Source organism: Aythya fuligula, chromosome 7 (genome assembly GCF_009819795.1).
Source record: "Aythya fuligula isolate bAytFul2 chromosome 7, bAytFul2.pri, whole genome shotgun sequence".
In the NCBI taxonomy this organism is placed as follows: domain Eukaryota; kingdom Metazoa; phylum Chordata; class Aves; order Anseriformes; family Anatidae; genus Aythya; species Aythya fuligula.
The window spans coordinates 20349000-20366575 of record NC_045565.1 but is presented as its reverse complement, the minus strand read 5'-3'; the positions used below and the strand labels follow the sequence as shown (position 1 = coordinate 20366575).

The 17576-nt window shown below is 42.1% G+C and overlaps 1 protein-coding gene across 1 annotated transcript in view; it reads left to right on the top strand.

Moving 5' to 3' along the window:
- Positions 1-7296: 7296 nt before the first annotated feature.
- The window catches only part of HTR7 (5-hydroxytryptamine receptor 7), a 36501-nt gene continuing 26221 nt past the window's right edge, over positions 7297-17576 (top strand). Inside the window, exon 1 of the mRNA XM_032190708.1 lies at positions 7297-7823. Within this exon, the coding sequence (XP_032046599.1) occupies positions 7297-7823 (527 nt within the window). The remainder of the gene's footprint in view (positions 7824-17576) is intronic.

The window sequence follows — 17576 nt, the reverse complement described above, 5'->3', positions numbered from 1 at the left end:
TCTGTTCACCACTACTCTCTGGGCCCAGAACTCTCTGCCATCCAGCCAGTTTTTAACCCAGCAAAGAGTGTACCTGCCCAAGACATGGGCTGCCAGATTCTCCAGGAGAATACTGTGGGAGACCATGTCAAAAGCCTTGCTGAAGTCTAAGACTACATCAACAGCCTTTCCCTCATCCACCAGGCAGGTCACCTGGTCATTGAAGGAGATGAGGTTGGTCACGCAGGAATTGCCTTTCATGAACCCATGCTGACTGGGTCTGATCCCCTGTTTGTCCCACATATGCTGTGTGATTGCCTTCAAGATGACCTGTTCCATCACCTTTCCTGGCACTGAGATCAGGCTGACAGGCCTGTAGTTCTCCAGGTCCTCCTTATGACCCTTCTTATAGATGGGCATCACATTAGCAAGTCTTTAGTCATCTGGGACCTCTCTGGATGACCATCACCGCTGATCACACGTTTTGCAACAGATCACCAAGAAACAACAGTGTCTGCTTGACAAATTTCTGGCCTTGCTAGAGTTACAAAGACCTGAGATGGCATTAACAGAAGCCAGCTGTGGCTGCAGAGACCAGAATAGGAGCTCAGGGTGGCTTTAAGGGACAGTAGACAACATTCTGTCACATCTCTATGAAAGGGGAAAAAACAGACTGATAGACAGTCTTTGTTGTTGCCACAGGTATGGCAGCCATTTTGACAGTAGTAGAGGTCAAGCTATTTCAGCAAAGGCCTATATGAGCCTGTAAGGTGTTTGCTTATTAGATCAGCCAGAAATGCTTCTCTGCCAGTCATTTGAACAATTAGCATAGCCTGAATGGTATTCTCAAGGCCTTTCTGTGAAGGGTATGAACATAGAAGAGCTTCAAGTATTATTTCAGATTTTCTTTAACTATGTATGCTATAACTTGATTTAATTTGTCTTAACTTGTCTGTAAGAAGAAATCCATAAACATATCAATTATTTCTGAGTGGCCCTGTGTGGTGGTTCCACTTGAGTGGGCAGCTGAGCTCCACCACAACTGCTCTCTCGCTCCCCATCCTCAAAGAGGAACGGGGAGAAAATACGATGAAAAGGGTTCAAAGGTGGAGATAAGGACAAGGACATCACACAGTATTATTATTGTGATGAGCAAAACAGATTCGGCATAGGGAGACAGTAAGATTTATTGCTTATTACTAACAAGCTAGAGAAGTGAGAAACAAAGGAAAGAAACCAAAAGCACCTTCCCCCCACACCCCCCCCCCATCCACCCTCTTCCACCTCCTCCCCCTGAGTGGCGCAGGGGGACAGGGGAATGGGGGTTATGGTCAGTGTACAGCGCTTCTTCTCTGCTGCTCCTTCTCAATCACTCTCGTCCCCTGTGCTGTGGGGTCCTTCCCATGAGATGTAGTCCTTGATGAAGTGATCGTGGGCTTCCCACAGGCAGCAGCTCTTCCAGAACTACTCCAGATATGGGTCCGTACCACGGGGTCCATCCCTCAGGAGCAAACTGCTCCAACCTGGCTCCCCCACGGGCAGCAGCTCCTGCCAGGTCACCTGCTCCTGCGTGGTCTCCTCTCCACGGGCTACAGGTCTGGCCTGGAATCTGCTTGGGCAGGGGTTTTCCACAGGCCGCAGCTTCCGTTGGTGCAGGGCCACCTGCTCCACCATGGCCTCCTCCACAGGCTGCAGCGTGGAACCCTGTTCCACTGTGGTACTCCATGGGCTGCAGGGGGACATCCTGCTTCACCACAGTCCTCACCACAGGCCGCAGGGGACTTTTGCTCTGGCGTCTAGAGCACCTCTCCCCCTCCTTCCTCACTGACCTTGGCGCCTGTAAGGCTGTTCCTCACTCCTCTCACTCTCCCAGCTGCTGTGTATCACAGCGTTTTTTCCCCCTGTCTTAAATATGTTCTCACAGAGGTGCAAAACAACATCGCTTATTGGCTCGGCTCTGGTCAGCAGTGGGGCCCTTACCAAACATAGGGCAGCTTCTAGATCCTTCTCACAGAAGCCACCCCTATGGCCCCCTGCTACCAAAACATTGCCACGTAAACCCACTACACCCTATTGGACTTGTGCTAAGAGACATTGAACAAGATTAAGCAGCTTTTGTGTTTGGCGATATACAAGCTAAACAAACCTTTACTTGAGGCACTTAAAATGGAGAACATTTAAATGGATCTTCATGAATCCTGAAGAACACTATTAGCTATGATGGCGTAAGAGTCTGAGTATGAAGCACTTTCAGCATCACATATCACGAATCATTTTCACAGACCAGCGTGCAACCTTATTTCCTACATTAATTACTTCAATATTACTATTTTTGTTCAGGCCAGCCCTGGTGATCTACTTAAAACATCTTTATGGTTCTGGCTATTATGTCAGAAGCCTCTAATATGCTTTGTTTTATCTGTGGCCTGAAGTCCTCCTAGTAGAGCCAATTTTTCTCCCTCTAGATATTTTTTCTCACTATATTTAGATCTCAGTGAAGTCCTTTCTGGTATTTTTTTTTTATGCAGTTCCTCTAACAGTTCCTCTAACATGTTTTCAATGGGCAGCCCAGGGTAGTGGCTGACAGATTTTTGCTTGCTTATTTATTTATTTATTTATTTATTTATTTATTTATTGTTTAGTTCTGTGTTTAGCACCTTTAAGAAGCTGAAGATATTGTTTGGTATCACCCATTTCAGCAACTCAGTAACATAAATGTCAGGGTCACTTTTTATCATAACCATAACAGTTTCCTTCATAAAGCTGCAGAATGAATTTTCAGGGATGAGAGCTCTGTTTTTTCTGCATGATAAAGAAATTTCTAGTATAAATTTCATCTTAATTGTTTGTTTTCTTTTGAGATGACAGCTTGCTTTTGTTCGTATTTGCTGGTTCCAGAGAAGGAAGACATCATTTCACATTTATTTAACTTGCACAGATGTGAGTATTTATTTTGACAATGATAAGAAACACCAAAGATGTGAATGGTTACCTCTCTGTTTTACTGCCACAGAGTGGTGATGATTTATTTTCACAAAGGCAAGAAAGGACAGAAAAGAAACTGCAGCTGCAACATCTTTGCTAGAAGTTGGACAAGAGTGTTATTTGCTAAACTACATGCTGGGAATAAAAATCAAGGTTTCAATAATATTTGTCCATGGATTTCTACCCAATCTGTGATAAAATATTCTAAATATTTTGACAACATGTTTCCCCAAGGCAGAAGAAACATATACCTATACTTTATTTATTATTCCCAACAGCAGGTCCTCACCACACTTATATTGGTTTCCAAGAAAAGAAGATGAAAACGAATGAAAAAAAATTACAAGAGATAAATGAAAACAACAGCTTATGAATATAGACTAGCTCAGGCAAGGAAGGACAAAAAAGAGATAAATAAAGGAAAAATAGCAAGAAAATTTTCCTGTTTATTACATTTCACAGAATCACAGAATGTTAGGCATTGGAAGGGACCCTGGAAGATTTCGTACTCATGTTGTGGTACCTTCTTGCTATGTATCCAAAATTAAATCATTTAAGAATGAAAATGTAGCAGCATCTTTAAGATTTTATGTTAAGATAAGCACAGCTCTGGACATGGCTGTGGAGGGGAAAGAGTTACTGTGCTGGGCTGTCAGTGTTTTTTCTTCTGCTGGTGAAGTTCCTCATGCTGCAGTCCTGGACCCATTTCAGTCAGAGGGCTGTAAGTTAGCAAACACCTGCTGATTCAATGGACTCTGCAAGAATTAAGTCCTCAGGAAAGGGATGAAGCATCCAGGATTGAATGCAAGTTCTTTCAACATAAACACTTTCATAGAAACAGAATGGACATACCAAATCAACATTTGCTGGTGACATTTTGTTTGCTTTCTTCCTCTGACTGTCCCTCTTACCTTACTTTGCTAACACGGAGGCAAAGAATTGATACCAAAACCCACTGATATATTTTATACATGGTATGAATCACAAATTCTGATGTTCTGTGATCAACACTATCTCTGAAAGAGGGGGGGAAAAAAAAAAAAGAAAAAAAAAAAAGTCAACTATTTTTGGAGGGCAAAAAAATCAAAGAAAAAGCTTCCCTTGCCCTTTTTATTTATTTTTATTTATTTATTTAAATTTGGAACATTTCTATATAACAAGAATGAAATATCAAAGATGAGATATGCAATGAAGTATATTAGCAAGTGTGACCAAAATAATTTAACTTCAACAGGGTCATGAACAATGAGGGACAAGGGCTGTAGCACAGTCAGAGGTACACAGAAATATGAAGAGGCTTTTATAGAGAAAGAACATAAATTACTTAAGGACAGGATGTTAGTAAGCTCAGCCATGAAACTGATTTGATGATATTTTTTGAAGCCCAATGTCAGGTGGAAAGGTAATATCATGGGGTGGAAGAGGGGTATCACAAATGTCAACTTGTCGTTCTTGACACCCAATGAGCTAATCATAGGTTTAATTTCCATATGCTGTCTGGAACAGCAGTCAGAATTTGTAAATGGAGTCACTGAAAACAAAAGTGGGATGTTCACTTGGAAGGATCAACCCCTAACTTCATGTGTGATAGCCTTTAAATGCATAGCATAGATGTGATCCCATGAAATGATGTACACTTTCTGCTTTCACAGGCTCTGGGGATATGAAAGCCTCTGAAACCCCCAGGGAAAGCACCTCACCAGACTGAGCCCAGCCCTGGAAACTGGAACATTTTTCCAGGTGTGTCCCAGTGAAACACTTTCAAGGAAAAGGTTTTAGGGATGTATCAGCTGCTTCATCTTGCCAAGATTTTGCATTTCCTCTATAAAAGTAAACACACACACACACACAAAGAAAAAAAAAAAAAACGAAAAAAAAAAAACCACCACAACTTTCTGTAATAGCATGTAAATCCCTTTGACTTAAATTGGCTTGTCTCTTCAGAGATAAGATCAAGAGAGTAAATGCAAAGAAGGGTAACATATAGCCTTTGAGAAAAGAAAGAAACCAGGTGATTAACTTCTAATGAATTGTATGGGAATTTAAGGTACAGAACAAAAGATGAGGCTAAAATCCTCCTTGTAGGTTGAAATGGGTAAGTGTAACATGCAAATGATCCTGCATATAATCCACTGGGTACACTTACAGAGTCACGTTCCAGAAATGTATTGAAAAGCTGTCAAGAAGAGTGACTGATTTAATGAATTGTGTCAACACATTTCCAGGAAGCACCAGATTATAATTTGCTCTGCCTTAGTGACATTTTAAGCAACTGAAAAATTGCCTTTACAGTTAGTATTAAACTGAACAATGTTATCAGCTTTTATGATATGGATCTATTTTGAACAAAATTTACTCAGTTCCTATCTCCTTTACTGTACTTCAGACACTATTGTAGAAAAATGTATTTGCACAATGAGGAAATACTCCCCTTTCTCCACATTTTGCCTCAATGCTTTAACTTATTTGTAGGTACCCTTACCATTTGTAAAGATTCTTTTTCTTCTTAATATTTGTTTTGCTGGGGAGGAGGGACAAAGGCATGGGTTTATCACCCTGGTAGGGTAAGTCATCTGCAGCTCACAGTTCACCGATACTTCCTGTGTGGTTAAACAAGGAGGGCTTTTATTGTGAGTGGACACAATGAGGCAAGTAACACAAAAATGCATCAAAATAAGTGTCTGAACAGGAAAACACTTTCAGCTTGATAATGGTCAAAGAGCTGCCCAACTAGCTCTCATACTTACAACGTGAAAGTTGCCTCTTTTATTATCATCCTCAAATCTAGATGTGGGGCGTGGAAGGGAAAGCAAGCAACTGCACTCCAGAGTGCTACTCCCTGCCTGGTGGATGTGCTGGCCTCAGAAGGCTGCGCCTGTGCTCCTCACACCAGACCCCAGCCTCAAAGTCCTCCTCACAGGGGAGCTGGGCCAATGCACAGCCACGCATGACACAAAGCCTGGTTCCAGGAATCAGGTGATGCTGACAGAAGGGAAGATTTCATTAAAAACAAGACATTCTGTGAGCCAAGTATAGAGACCTCACTTGCTATGGATCTATGCTTCACCAGTGCCTAGGAGTGTCAAATAACCTTTGTTTGGGCAGTTGAGTACTTATTAGGTCCTTCTTTAAAGCAGATTTTTATGGCTGAATGACGTGAGCTCATGCTGCAGTCCCTCTTAGGATGGGGCCACACGTACAGTTCTTCCCTCTGCCTGGTGCAGGACCTCGCCTCGTCAGATATCGCTGAAATTGGTCAGTGGTTACTGATCCATCCGGGGTCAACGCTCCCACTTTCATTTCCTCTATTTCATCTGGTTCACTTTAGGATTACAAGGGGGCACTCAGGAGCAGATGTTTCCTGTTTTTAAAACTTGCTGCCCAGCATGTCACCGTACCAACAAGTGCAACCTTCTGTTGGCATCCCGTGGGTAGCTGACAGTTGGGACGGCTGGTCCTCCCTGCGCCTGGAGGCAAGGCTGTGACCTGAAGAACAGAGAAAGCTGCTGAGTCCCAGAAGCGGGCCAGGGCGTGAGTTCCAGGAATCCCTGCCACAAAAGCAGCTACTTCAAAGCGATGCTCCTGTTTGTTTGTTTAACTTTGCAGAAAGGATTACACGTGAGGCAGTGAGTCAGTTGAACACAACGCATTGTATTAGTAAAAAAAAAGAGGACATGGGAAATGGAACTGACAGTAGTACAGTGAGAAGGACGAGCTCCAAACCCCGCCGACACGCAGGCTGACAGACACCCGGGGGCACGTCGGCGCTGCCCGTGTGGCCGGGGGCCGGCTGGCAGGAGCCCTCTCGGAGCAGCAGCCCGGCTCCTGCCGGCGGGGGCCGCCCGGGCACCTCAGCGCCCCGGCCGGGCTGCGGGGACCCGGGAGCCGCCTCCCCGCTGCCCTCCCGCCGCCGGCAGGTGGAAGCGGGCTGGGGGCGGCCGCTTCCCCACCCCCGAGGCCGGGGTCCCGCGGCGGGGGAGGGAGCGGAGGAGGGCGGAGCGGCTCCGGCTCCGCTGCCAGCCGCCGTCGGAGCAGAGCACGCCGCGAGAGGCAGCGGGCGGCGGCCGCCCCCATCGCTCCTTCCCTCCTTCCCCTCGCCGGGCCGGGGGCGATGGCGCCGTGCCCGCCGCCCGTCCTGCCGGGGAGCGCCGTGGGCGAGAGCGGCCGCTCCGGGGGGCGCTGAGGGCCGGGCCCCGCCGGGGCGAGGGGGCGGGCGGCGCCCGAGGAGGAGCCCGAGCCGGCCGGGCGGCGGGGAGAGCCGGCCAGGCGGGGTGGGGAGAGGTGGGGTGGGGTGGGGTGGGCTGGGGGGCTCCATGGGCAGCTCCCGCCGCCATGGTCATCGCCCTCGGCAGCGGCCGCCTCTCCGGTGAGCTCCGGCCCCTGGGCGGCGAGGAGCCGCGGGCGCTGGGCGGCGGGAGGATGATCGCCGGCTCCTGGCCGCCCCGCAGCCTGGCCAAGCTGGGCCCGGCGGGCGCCCCGTCGGAGCTGCCCCCCACCGGCCCCGCGGCCGCCAACGACTCGCAGTGCGGGGAGCAGATCCTGAGCTACGGCAACGTGGAGAAGGTCGTCATCGGGGCCGTCCTCTCCCTCATCACCCTGCTGACAGTGGCCGGCAACTGCCTGGTGGTCATCTCCGTCTGCTTCGTGAAGAAGCTGCGGCAGCCCTCCAACTATCTAATCGTCTCGCTGGCCCTGGCCGACCTCTCAGTTGCCCTGGCCGTCATGCCCTTTGTCAGCGTGACCGACCTCATCGGCGGTGAGTGGATCTTCGGGCGCCTCTTCTGCAACGTCTTCATCGCCATGGACGTCATGTGCTGCACAGCCTCCATCATGACCCTCTGCGTGATCAGCATTGACAGGTGAGCAGGTGTGGGACCACTGCCAGTCCCTTCTGACACCCTGGTGGCCCTGCCGCCACACCAGGGGCAGGCCACAAGCTCTGGGTCCCCTTGCACCCTCAGGGCTCCACCACAGCAGCGGGTGCTGCCTGCTGCCAGCACAGTCCACACGCCCCAGTACCCCCTGCCTAACTTGGTGGGTCTTTGCAGAGGCTGAGAAATGTGCAGGATACCTCTTAAACTCCTTCGTGGTATGGCTAGGGTTGGGCTGCCTCTAAAGCTAGTGCCAGCATAAGCAGCCTGAGTTCAGTGGAGTTTCACCAGAGCAGAGAAGGCTCAGGACTTGCAGCTTATCAGGTTTTTACTGTTATTTTAGTACTCCCTGAGATGAGGTCAGTTTCAACTAACAGAACTGTTTTGGCCAAATAACCATACGATAGAAGGAAAAATAGCTCTCGAGTATTTGCATTTTTGTATATGTATCTGCAATCCCCTTAAAAAAAAAAAAAAAAAAAAGGAAACCACCACTATGAAGCAGTCCTCACTGGTGTTTCACGTCTTCCAAAAGCAGCTCCAGGCAGGCACTGGAGCAAAAAGGAGTATACAGACTGCAAGAAGAACTTAGGCATTTCTGATAGCCATATGTCAAATCTTGTATTTTGCTCTCGGCTAACAGGTTCCTTTATTCCATGCAGGTCCCACTCTAAAATCAGATGCAGCCTGTAACTTCCCTCTTCCACAGCCTAAATCCTATACCAGTCATTTTAGCATCTCGAGGGAGACTGTTTTCCTTACAACTCAACACAACTAGCAGAAACTGAAGAACTTTTGAACTAGGTTGTAATAGTTTATCAGAGTCCAATATCTAGCCCCGGCTGACTAGTGCAGAAAGTTTTTAGATACAACTCTGCATTAGGTTTCTACAAAGAAACAGACTTTCCCACAATAACCAGAGGCTGTTTCCTGCCAAGAAGCATCACAGTTTATATTCATTTCAAAACTTCCAAAACGTCATTTCTTTATAAGCATTTCCTGCCCTGAATGCTCTCTGTTTTGTGAATTCTGTAATGGCTAGCAGTTACCTGAATGCTGCGAAGCGCTTTGTAGCAATGAAATCTACATACTAACTTTGAGTATCAAAGGATTTTGTTGTTGCCTTGAAATCTTTTGTTGCCATCTTTGAACTTACTACTAGTATCATAAGAAAATACGAGTAAGCTTATATTCCTTCCCAACATTATTCTGTTTTTCTATCCCAGTAACTTTTAAGATAGCTCATTTCATTTTTCCACACTCTCAACATCTTTTCATTCTTTGATCATTCTTGAGATCCATGTCTGAGCTCTCCATCTCTAATAACCTTTTTAAGACAGGTTAACACAATTAAGCTTTCTTATCCAATTAAGGATGTGTGATATAGTAGCATTGGAATAATTCCATTTTATGCTTTTTCATTGCTTAGCTTAACATCTGAGATCACTGCTGTATGCTGAGCCTGGGCTGGTCACAGTAATGATCAGGTCTCTCACTTTCCCCCAAACAAATAATTACAAGAGATACAGCTATATATTTAGAACAGAATATAACCTATTATGTATTACTGCTTTTCATTAACAAGTACTGTTTTAAAACAGAATTATTCTCTTCTAGTGTTTGCATATTCCTGCTTCTATTACTGAATGCTTATTGAGCACAGTCTCTTCATAATTAATTATACTGTTGTCAACTCCCTATTTGAAGTCAAAATTCTGTCAATCATGATGCTTTAACCTTTGCTACCCAAATCCATTATGTAGTTAAGATAGGTAATGTTGTAAAGAAGAGGAGGCAAGCTAGCAATTAATTAGCAAAATGTCTTTACCACTTGGCAATAAAGAATTTAAAAACTCCATGATTTGCAATGCTATTTACAAATAAATAATCTTATAGTGTCGTAACACTGCTCAGACAGACCAATGATTAACATGAGATGTTGACTAATCTTTGAAAAGTGTGTATGTTGAAAATGTGCAGACCAAAGAGATGATGAAAATTAAATGTGAACGATGAAATGTCACCACTGTTGGATTGATTTAATGGCTCTAGCTTACATACAGTTGTTTACATTTGTGTAGTTAGGAAAGCTTTAATTATTCAGTGATGGAAACATACCTCTGAAAAAAATGAATGCTTCTAGATGAAGTATTGTATATGGTACAGGAGTCTGCAAATCTCCTGTGTATATGTATATAGTGCATTAGAGGTTCAGGCCATATTCACAAGGACTGTATTCTCAAGGACCCTTTTCCATGGGTTTGGTGCAAACACTTGCATGTTTTATATTTTCTAGGAGGAGAAGATCTGTGGTGATAGAACCCTTATAATCCCAGTGCAAAGAATACAAATATGACACCAACCAGAAAATCCAGAAGCAGGTCAGGAGTGAATGACATCACCATCCTTCAACTTGGCCACTGTCCTGGGTGCCATCAGATACACTTCTTGTAGCACAATTAAGTGGTCCTGTTGTCACATTTGCTAAGGGAGAATGATTAAGATAGGGTAAAACTGAACATTTTTTTGAGAATAATTATGAACTGGACTGCCACCTGGCTCTTTAGGATAGTTTTGGAAGCATTTGTCATCTAGTAAAGTCTCTCCTGAAGGGAAAGCTGCAGCTGTTGCAGGCAGGGCAGAGACAGCAGATAAGTTAGATGTTCTCACATTGTCATTGTTAAACTTCTAAGATCTTCCTGAAGCAGATATCAGATATGCCTTTATCAAGGTAAATAGCTGAAAAAAATGTTACTATTGAATTAATCTTTAAAAAAAAAAGGAGGGGGGGTCACTACAAACTGTTAGGCAAGGTTTTTAGGGAGAGGTAGTGTGGTTTGATAGACAAACAAATATAGCTTGTAAAAAAAGAAGCTTGAAGCCCTTCCAAACAGGATAAAGTGAGTAAATTCAAGAGGCTTTTTGATTTGTTTCTCTTGTACAGATATATGCTATTTGGCTCGTGTCACTGAATGCCAGCAGCTGGCAGGCCTACTGCACAAAGTGTGAGAAATTTTGCCGCACAGCCCTCAATGGTGGATGCATTTTTCAGCTGGATTTCTCTATCAGTTGGAAAGCTCTTAGAGATGTGGATTATCACGGAGTCTGCCAATGGACTGGTTTTATTCTGTTGGGGGAAAAAAAAACAAACACATTTTTTTCCTAACTGCACACATCCTGGGCAGTCTGTTCCAAAGGAGTGTGTTACTGCCAGAAATAATCCAGAAATGTCTCATATTATGCCTTTTTCTTTTCCTTTCCCTGTTGTTTCCCTTTATTTATTTATTTCTATGTGTAAGATTAGCTAGAGAAAACTGCATGGCTCTAAAAGTGTCAGCAAAATGCTTCACTCATGTTTGTAGACAGTTGGCTTATAGAGAGGCCTCCAGGACAGCAAATGGGAGACTAACATGTTCTTTTACAGCAATAGTAGAGTGACCCAAAACATGAAAATTCTGACTCCAGGGATAGGCATCAACATTAAGTTTTTCATCCTCGCTACTCTATGTCTAAACACAGGTTCCCAAATGGGATACATACATACTGCATTTTTAAATTGACATTTGAAATTTGCATATAAACACCAAATGTCTAAGGGCTGGCTTAATTCAAGAATAGTGCTCTTGAGGACAAGGATGTGAGATTCAAACAAAAACTCAAAAATTCAAAAAAAATCTCTTTAAAGAGTCTGAATAGAACTGCTTGTACTTTTTAAGTTGCTTCCACACTAAGTTGTACAAATGTTAAGACTGCGAAGTATATGCTAGTACTCTAAAATGCAGAGCTCCAGCTTTGTACAGGGTGCACATGCTAGTCTGAACAAGTCATTTTTGTTATCTACAAAGAACTAAATTTTGTGGCAATCATGAGGTAATGTCTGTAACGATGCAAATTTTGGACCATTATGCTTTTTTCAGTTCATATCTTTCCTTCTATTTCACAACACAAAACCCTTCTTTATTAGGGTGACCCGAGATGAACATGTTATTTTTGAGTTATCTCTACCTTATTTAAGCCCTCACTTTGGGAGGAGGCTATCTGCTTATGGACAGGTCTGTCAGAAGTAAAAACAGACATGACAGGGAGACCAGCATATTTCTACCTTTCCAAATTTTGTGAGGATCAAACAGGCATGACAGCTTGATACCTGGATAATCAATATTACCCTCACTATTTTCATGATATGAGAGGTAGCTCTGGAGAAAGGTAGCAGAGAGACTTTGGTAAGATAATTGTGCCTCAATGAATCGTGCCTCAGTAACCTACTTTAAACATTTCTTATTAGCTTTTTTTTTTTTTTCTCCTGAAGGTCCACTTTGCTGGCTCTGAAATAAATAAAATATATCACATTTAGATTCCTTTACATTTAAGAGTGTCTGAATGTTGCGAGTGAATTACAAGGGAAAGATGCAAACTATTTCAGTGGGTGAATGAACATGGAAAGGGAATTAATTGAATTTAAACTGGTGTTGTTTGCCTGCTGATTCATCACGTTCTTCTGACCCAAGATAGCTACAGAAATCCTGTTTTGGAGACTATCCACTGAATAACTGCATAAGTAGCAATTTTTAATTCAATTTAAAAATAACTCTTTGGCTTAGAAAGTAATAAAGTAACATAACTATAGCTGAAGAATTATAACACTTTCCCCACACCCACATAAGTAATGAAATATTTTTTGGGGAACTTTTCCAGTCTGCATCTCATCCAGCAATTCATGAGTATTCCAGACTTGCATTAAATTGATGAGGATTTTCAATTCTTACGCAAATGGAACAATAGTGGAGCTTTTTGTTGTTCCTGAGCTTTTTATAGACAAGGAACAGTTTTCTCGCCCCTCCCTGTGTGATATCTTTTACAATGCCCAAAATAAGTACGAATGCTTATGCTTCACCTTAGAAGATGTCCCTTCCTAGATGCTTACCCATTTCACGGTTCCTTGGTGCATGCCTGGGAACTTAAGAGGCCCAGTGCCTCAGAGGAAGAACTTGGGACTAAATTCAAATACAGACTTCAGCACTTAAAATTGCATCCAGGTGTCTAAATTCTGCCCACATCCAAAACTGATAATGTGACCTGAAAACCCTGTCAGCAATTTCCTAAGTCTAATGGCCCCTAAGAGCCCTGTGTGTCTTCCTGTTCGAAATGAAACTCTTTTGCCCTTAGGGCATGGGTGGAAAAGGCTGCAGTCTGTGCTGTTAGCTCTGCTTGGTTTCTTTAGAATCTATATGTAGACGTATGCACAGCTAGATATCAAAAAATCCATAATGTATTTTGGATCGAGAGTAGATATTAACACCCACATTCAGTGCCCTCACGTCCAGGAGAATGTGTTCAGTGTACAGTCTTGAACAAAGTATAGTCCAAGAACTTTTATCATTGCTTTAGTTGACGACTGTCCTGGTAGACCCTATGGGCTAGCACCAGCTGGCTCTGTGATCCCTGCTTGGAGTTTGGCTCTGGTTGATTCCCATTCTGAGGCACCCTACTTTACACTACATTTAGAGAACCTTGGTATGGGATGTATATAGGATGCAAAAGTCATGAGTTGTAAGGTTTTTCTTCAGACACAGTCTGTAGGTATTGAATCTTCTAACTTTCACTGACTTATATGTGAAGTGTGTTCCTTTGTATCTTTGCAAGGTTAAGTTCCCCACACCTTGCAAGCAGCAGAGGTCTGATGTCACTGAAAGCTTGAGAAAAGCAGAAAGCTTCCATTCACATATAAATAACTGAGACATTGAGGAAAAAAATATAAAAGGAATTGTATGTGATAGAGTTGAGGTCTATATTGCAGAATAAAGTTTTGTGATCAATAAATATGGCAGCAAATTCCTAAATACTATCACCATCACAAGATCCATTCCTTCCATTGGTCAACCCAATAAACAACTGTACTCTTTCTGAGTCTGTAAATAACTTGTCTAGCTCAAAAAAGATACGAGCAGTATTTTCATACACTATTTCAGAAAAAAAAAAAAAAAGGCTTTTTTTTATTCCTTTCCATGTAGTTTTGCAAATTTAGTCAGCTTGGATGTTCAAGTTGTTCTAGTTTCTTTTTATAAAGTGTTTGTTGCTAAACAGTTTTGTGATCTGTTTTATATTTACATTGAGAAGAGGTACAACATTAATTCTTGCTCACAAATCCTGAGTTGAAGAAATAGAATTGGAAGTTGAATGCGTTTTTAAGAAGTTTATGGTAGTGTACCTCTCACTGACAGCCAGTTCCAAGAGAGTGAATGAAGCTGGTATGTTGTGCTGTGCTAACATGATCAAACTGCTTTAGGTACCTTTTTGTGGCATCTTCGGGTGTCTTTTCCTATGTTGTGCAGGCAGCCTGCAAGAAGTGAGTTACTTACACTGTAATCTGTTCTTGGCCATAGGAATTGCTTTGTTACATCTTTGCACAGAAATTATATCTCATAACTAGGCTTAGTTATGCACTGTAAGAATAGGAGGTAGCAAATAAAAGGCATTTTAACAGAATTCTAAGAGATGGGCCATTTTGTAAAGAGTTAACAACTCAGGAATAAAGTGGAGGTCTGTTTACTACCAAAACAAGTGGTAATAAAAAAAGTTCTTACCCCACATATGAAACTATCTTCTGCTTGCTCTTACCAGGGCTTAAAACTGGCTGAGTTTTCAGAAGTGATTTGGGGGTTTCTAATTATTGTGATTTCATCCCCACATTTCATAGGAGCCTGACAATCAGAGGTAAGGGAATATTAATTCACATTTTTGCCAAGCAGGGCATTTGGGAGACATTTGAAAAGTGATTTTTCCTGTCAAGGTCACAAAAAGAGTTTCCATGAGTGAGATTGGATTTGCTTCAAGATTCAAAGGAATAATAAAATGCTAGAAGCACTCCCTTCAGTTTTTGAAGGGGGCTTTCAGAAATATCTCCTAATATAAATCACAAAAATACAAATACTTATCAGAATGGTATTATAGCATAGTATAACCTCTGTACACTGATATCAAACTATATTTGCCTACAGTGTTTTTTCTCAAACTGAATAAATACTATAGAATGAAACAATCAGGTATTTGTGGTTATTGCACTGTGTTTGAAGCTATTCTACTACTGCACTACTGGTAACATGCTTTCACAGCCTTCTAAAGGAGCAGAAATTAGTCAAGGAATATTCTTTGATTTTTTATGGAATAATTTTCTCTGAAAAAATATTTTTTTATTTATAAAAAGCCTTGTAAATTACATAAAGGAAATATCTTATTTCCTTAAAAGAGATCCAGTATTATTTTTAATACTGTTTTTGAGTTTGAAATGTTTTATAAAAACAATTGTTGCAACTTTTGAAACAGAACATCCCATTTAATCTACAGTTGGTATTGTATATATGTCTATGACATATCTCTGTCTTTCCACTACAAAACCTTTTTTTTTTTTTCCTCTCAGCATATCACATAAAGATCTGAAAGATCTGATCCTTTCCGTGTAGAATAGGAAATCTGAAGAAAGATCTGCCCATTGCAGTTTTTGCATGAACATAAAAGTGCTGGAGAAACAGCTGAGTCTGCCAAGATGCAGTTATCATACAATAAAGACTGGGGAGTGAAACTACCAATTCTGGTACCTGATTTTACAAAATACAAGTGCCATAAATCAGTGCTCAGTGCAATTTTTCCAAATGGTCACTAGTGTTAGGTGAGGATAACTTCTTATGGCTGGAAAGCTCACAAGTGTCAGCTTTTCACATCGCACTTCATAGCCAACTACTTCTAAAGGATTGTTCTACTCTTGCCAAACTTGACACACACAGGCTGGCAAGTTCTCTTGTTCCAGGTCTACTCAGTGACACTGAGACGCTTGATTCCTCATAGCATCATTGCAGAATTTCACGAAGAGGTTGCTGCTGGTAATGCAGTGGGAATGCTTCACATCTAAACTGTATTTCTAGGGAGACAGGAGGAGAGATTGTGCAGAGAAGAGGGGGGAGTCAGCAAGCTGCTTCTAAATGAGTCTGAGCATCAATTTAGCTAGAAATGCTAATAACACACATTGGTTCTGCCTGCTTAATTTGAAGCTTGAGTTAATATTGGAGTTAGATCACAAATTTGAGGCAAATATTTGCTGTCGTAGTAGGTATCGCTTGTTACAGCTTTCCTAAATATATAAAAAGCTAGACTTGGCAAAATATTGACAACTTTATCACCCCAAAACATGCAGAAGTTACCTTTCAGTCCTTGTGATCATGAAAACTCCTCTGAAATGAGCCTAAGGATATTACTGCAACCCATATGTAATCCCATGTTATCCCAATTTTAAAATTTGCTTGTCTTGGCCATAAGTAACAATGGAAGATGAAAATGATGTGACAAATTTAAATCATTTGCAAATATTGAGTGTGGATGCACAAAACTGAAACTTTTGCAAAGATAAGAGTAAAAATTTTCAGTTATAGAGTTAAAGCTACAAGGACTTTCATAGCTCTTTGCCACTACTCACATGCTGTTCACTTTTGTTGACTTCACTACAAGATATGCATCTGAGTGAAACTTGTTTTCAATTTGTTTGAAGTAATATAACAAAATTAAAGAATGAATGTAGCAGCTTTGATTTTCCTCTCCTACCTTGCCATTCAATCAGGAAGCTTTATACAGAACATCTCGATTATCTGATACATAAGGGTGGTTCCATAAATATTAGCATATACACAAATCAGGTAGTGATTCAAGTCTAACAGTAAACACATTTTGGGGGGGCAAGATGGAGACAAGAATTAAAATTCTACTAGTGCCAGCTGTTCCAGTATCACGCCAAACAGAGATGTGCAAGGAAATCCATGCAGTACTGAGTTCTAGAGATGTTCTTTCAGTCCTTATGCTGGCTTCTGCTATCAAATTGTGAGCCAGCACAAGAGATCACAGAGGGGGTTAACATAATTGTTTACAATTATTTCCTATATATACAGCAAAATGGTCATGATTTGTATAGAAGACAAAAGCAAGGAGGGACATTACAAAAATAACTTTAAAAAAAAATAATGAGAAACCAGGGTGAAATCTATTCTTAGAGGTACATTGTTTCTTGATGAAAAAGCTGGCAACAAAGTTTTTTCCTGAGATATATCAAGGAAATGGGTGTTTTTAGGTACTGTCAATAACTTGAAATCAAGTTTTGTAGCTTGTGGAAGTGTAGATTAAAAATATAACCACAAGGAAAGTTGCTTGTCCATTTCTGTTACATTTTTTGATGTTCCTTTAAGGAGACCACGGGGAATGGTCGTGGAGCCATGTGGAAGGATAACACTTTTTCTCACACTGGGAGCTGTAGGTCTGCAGGGGATGGCAAGCTGGGGAATCCAAAGAAAGGAGCAAGCAGCAGTTAGCCATGTCTTAAAGGTGGTAGGAAAACTGCTCAGGGACCAAAGGAAAAGTTTGCTGTATCTCATACACTCACTGACTTGGGTAAAAACAAAACCAGAAGCAAAGGCTTGCCTGCAAGGGGATGGTTCTTGTGGGATAATTGCATACAAACTTTCTTACTTCTAACTCACCATATGATGAGTTTTCCATATTGAAATACATTAAATTGCTAGTTTTCATTTAAATTAATTTTGACCTTTGTGAGCTGAAAATTCTTTAGTCTTTTGGGGAGAAATTATTATTGTAGAAGATGTAGGCCATCAAGAGGTCTCCTCCCAGTAACCTTCGATGCAGTTCTGCTGCTTTTATTCCCACTGAAGAACACTGATCTGTAACCTTGCTGGCACTGGAATC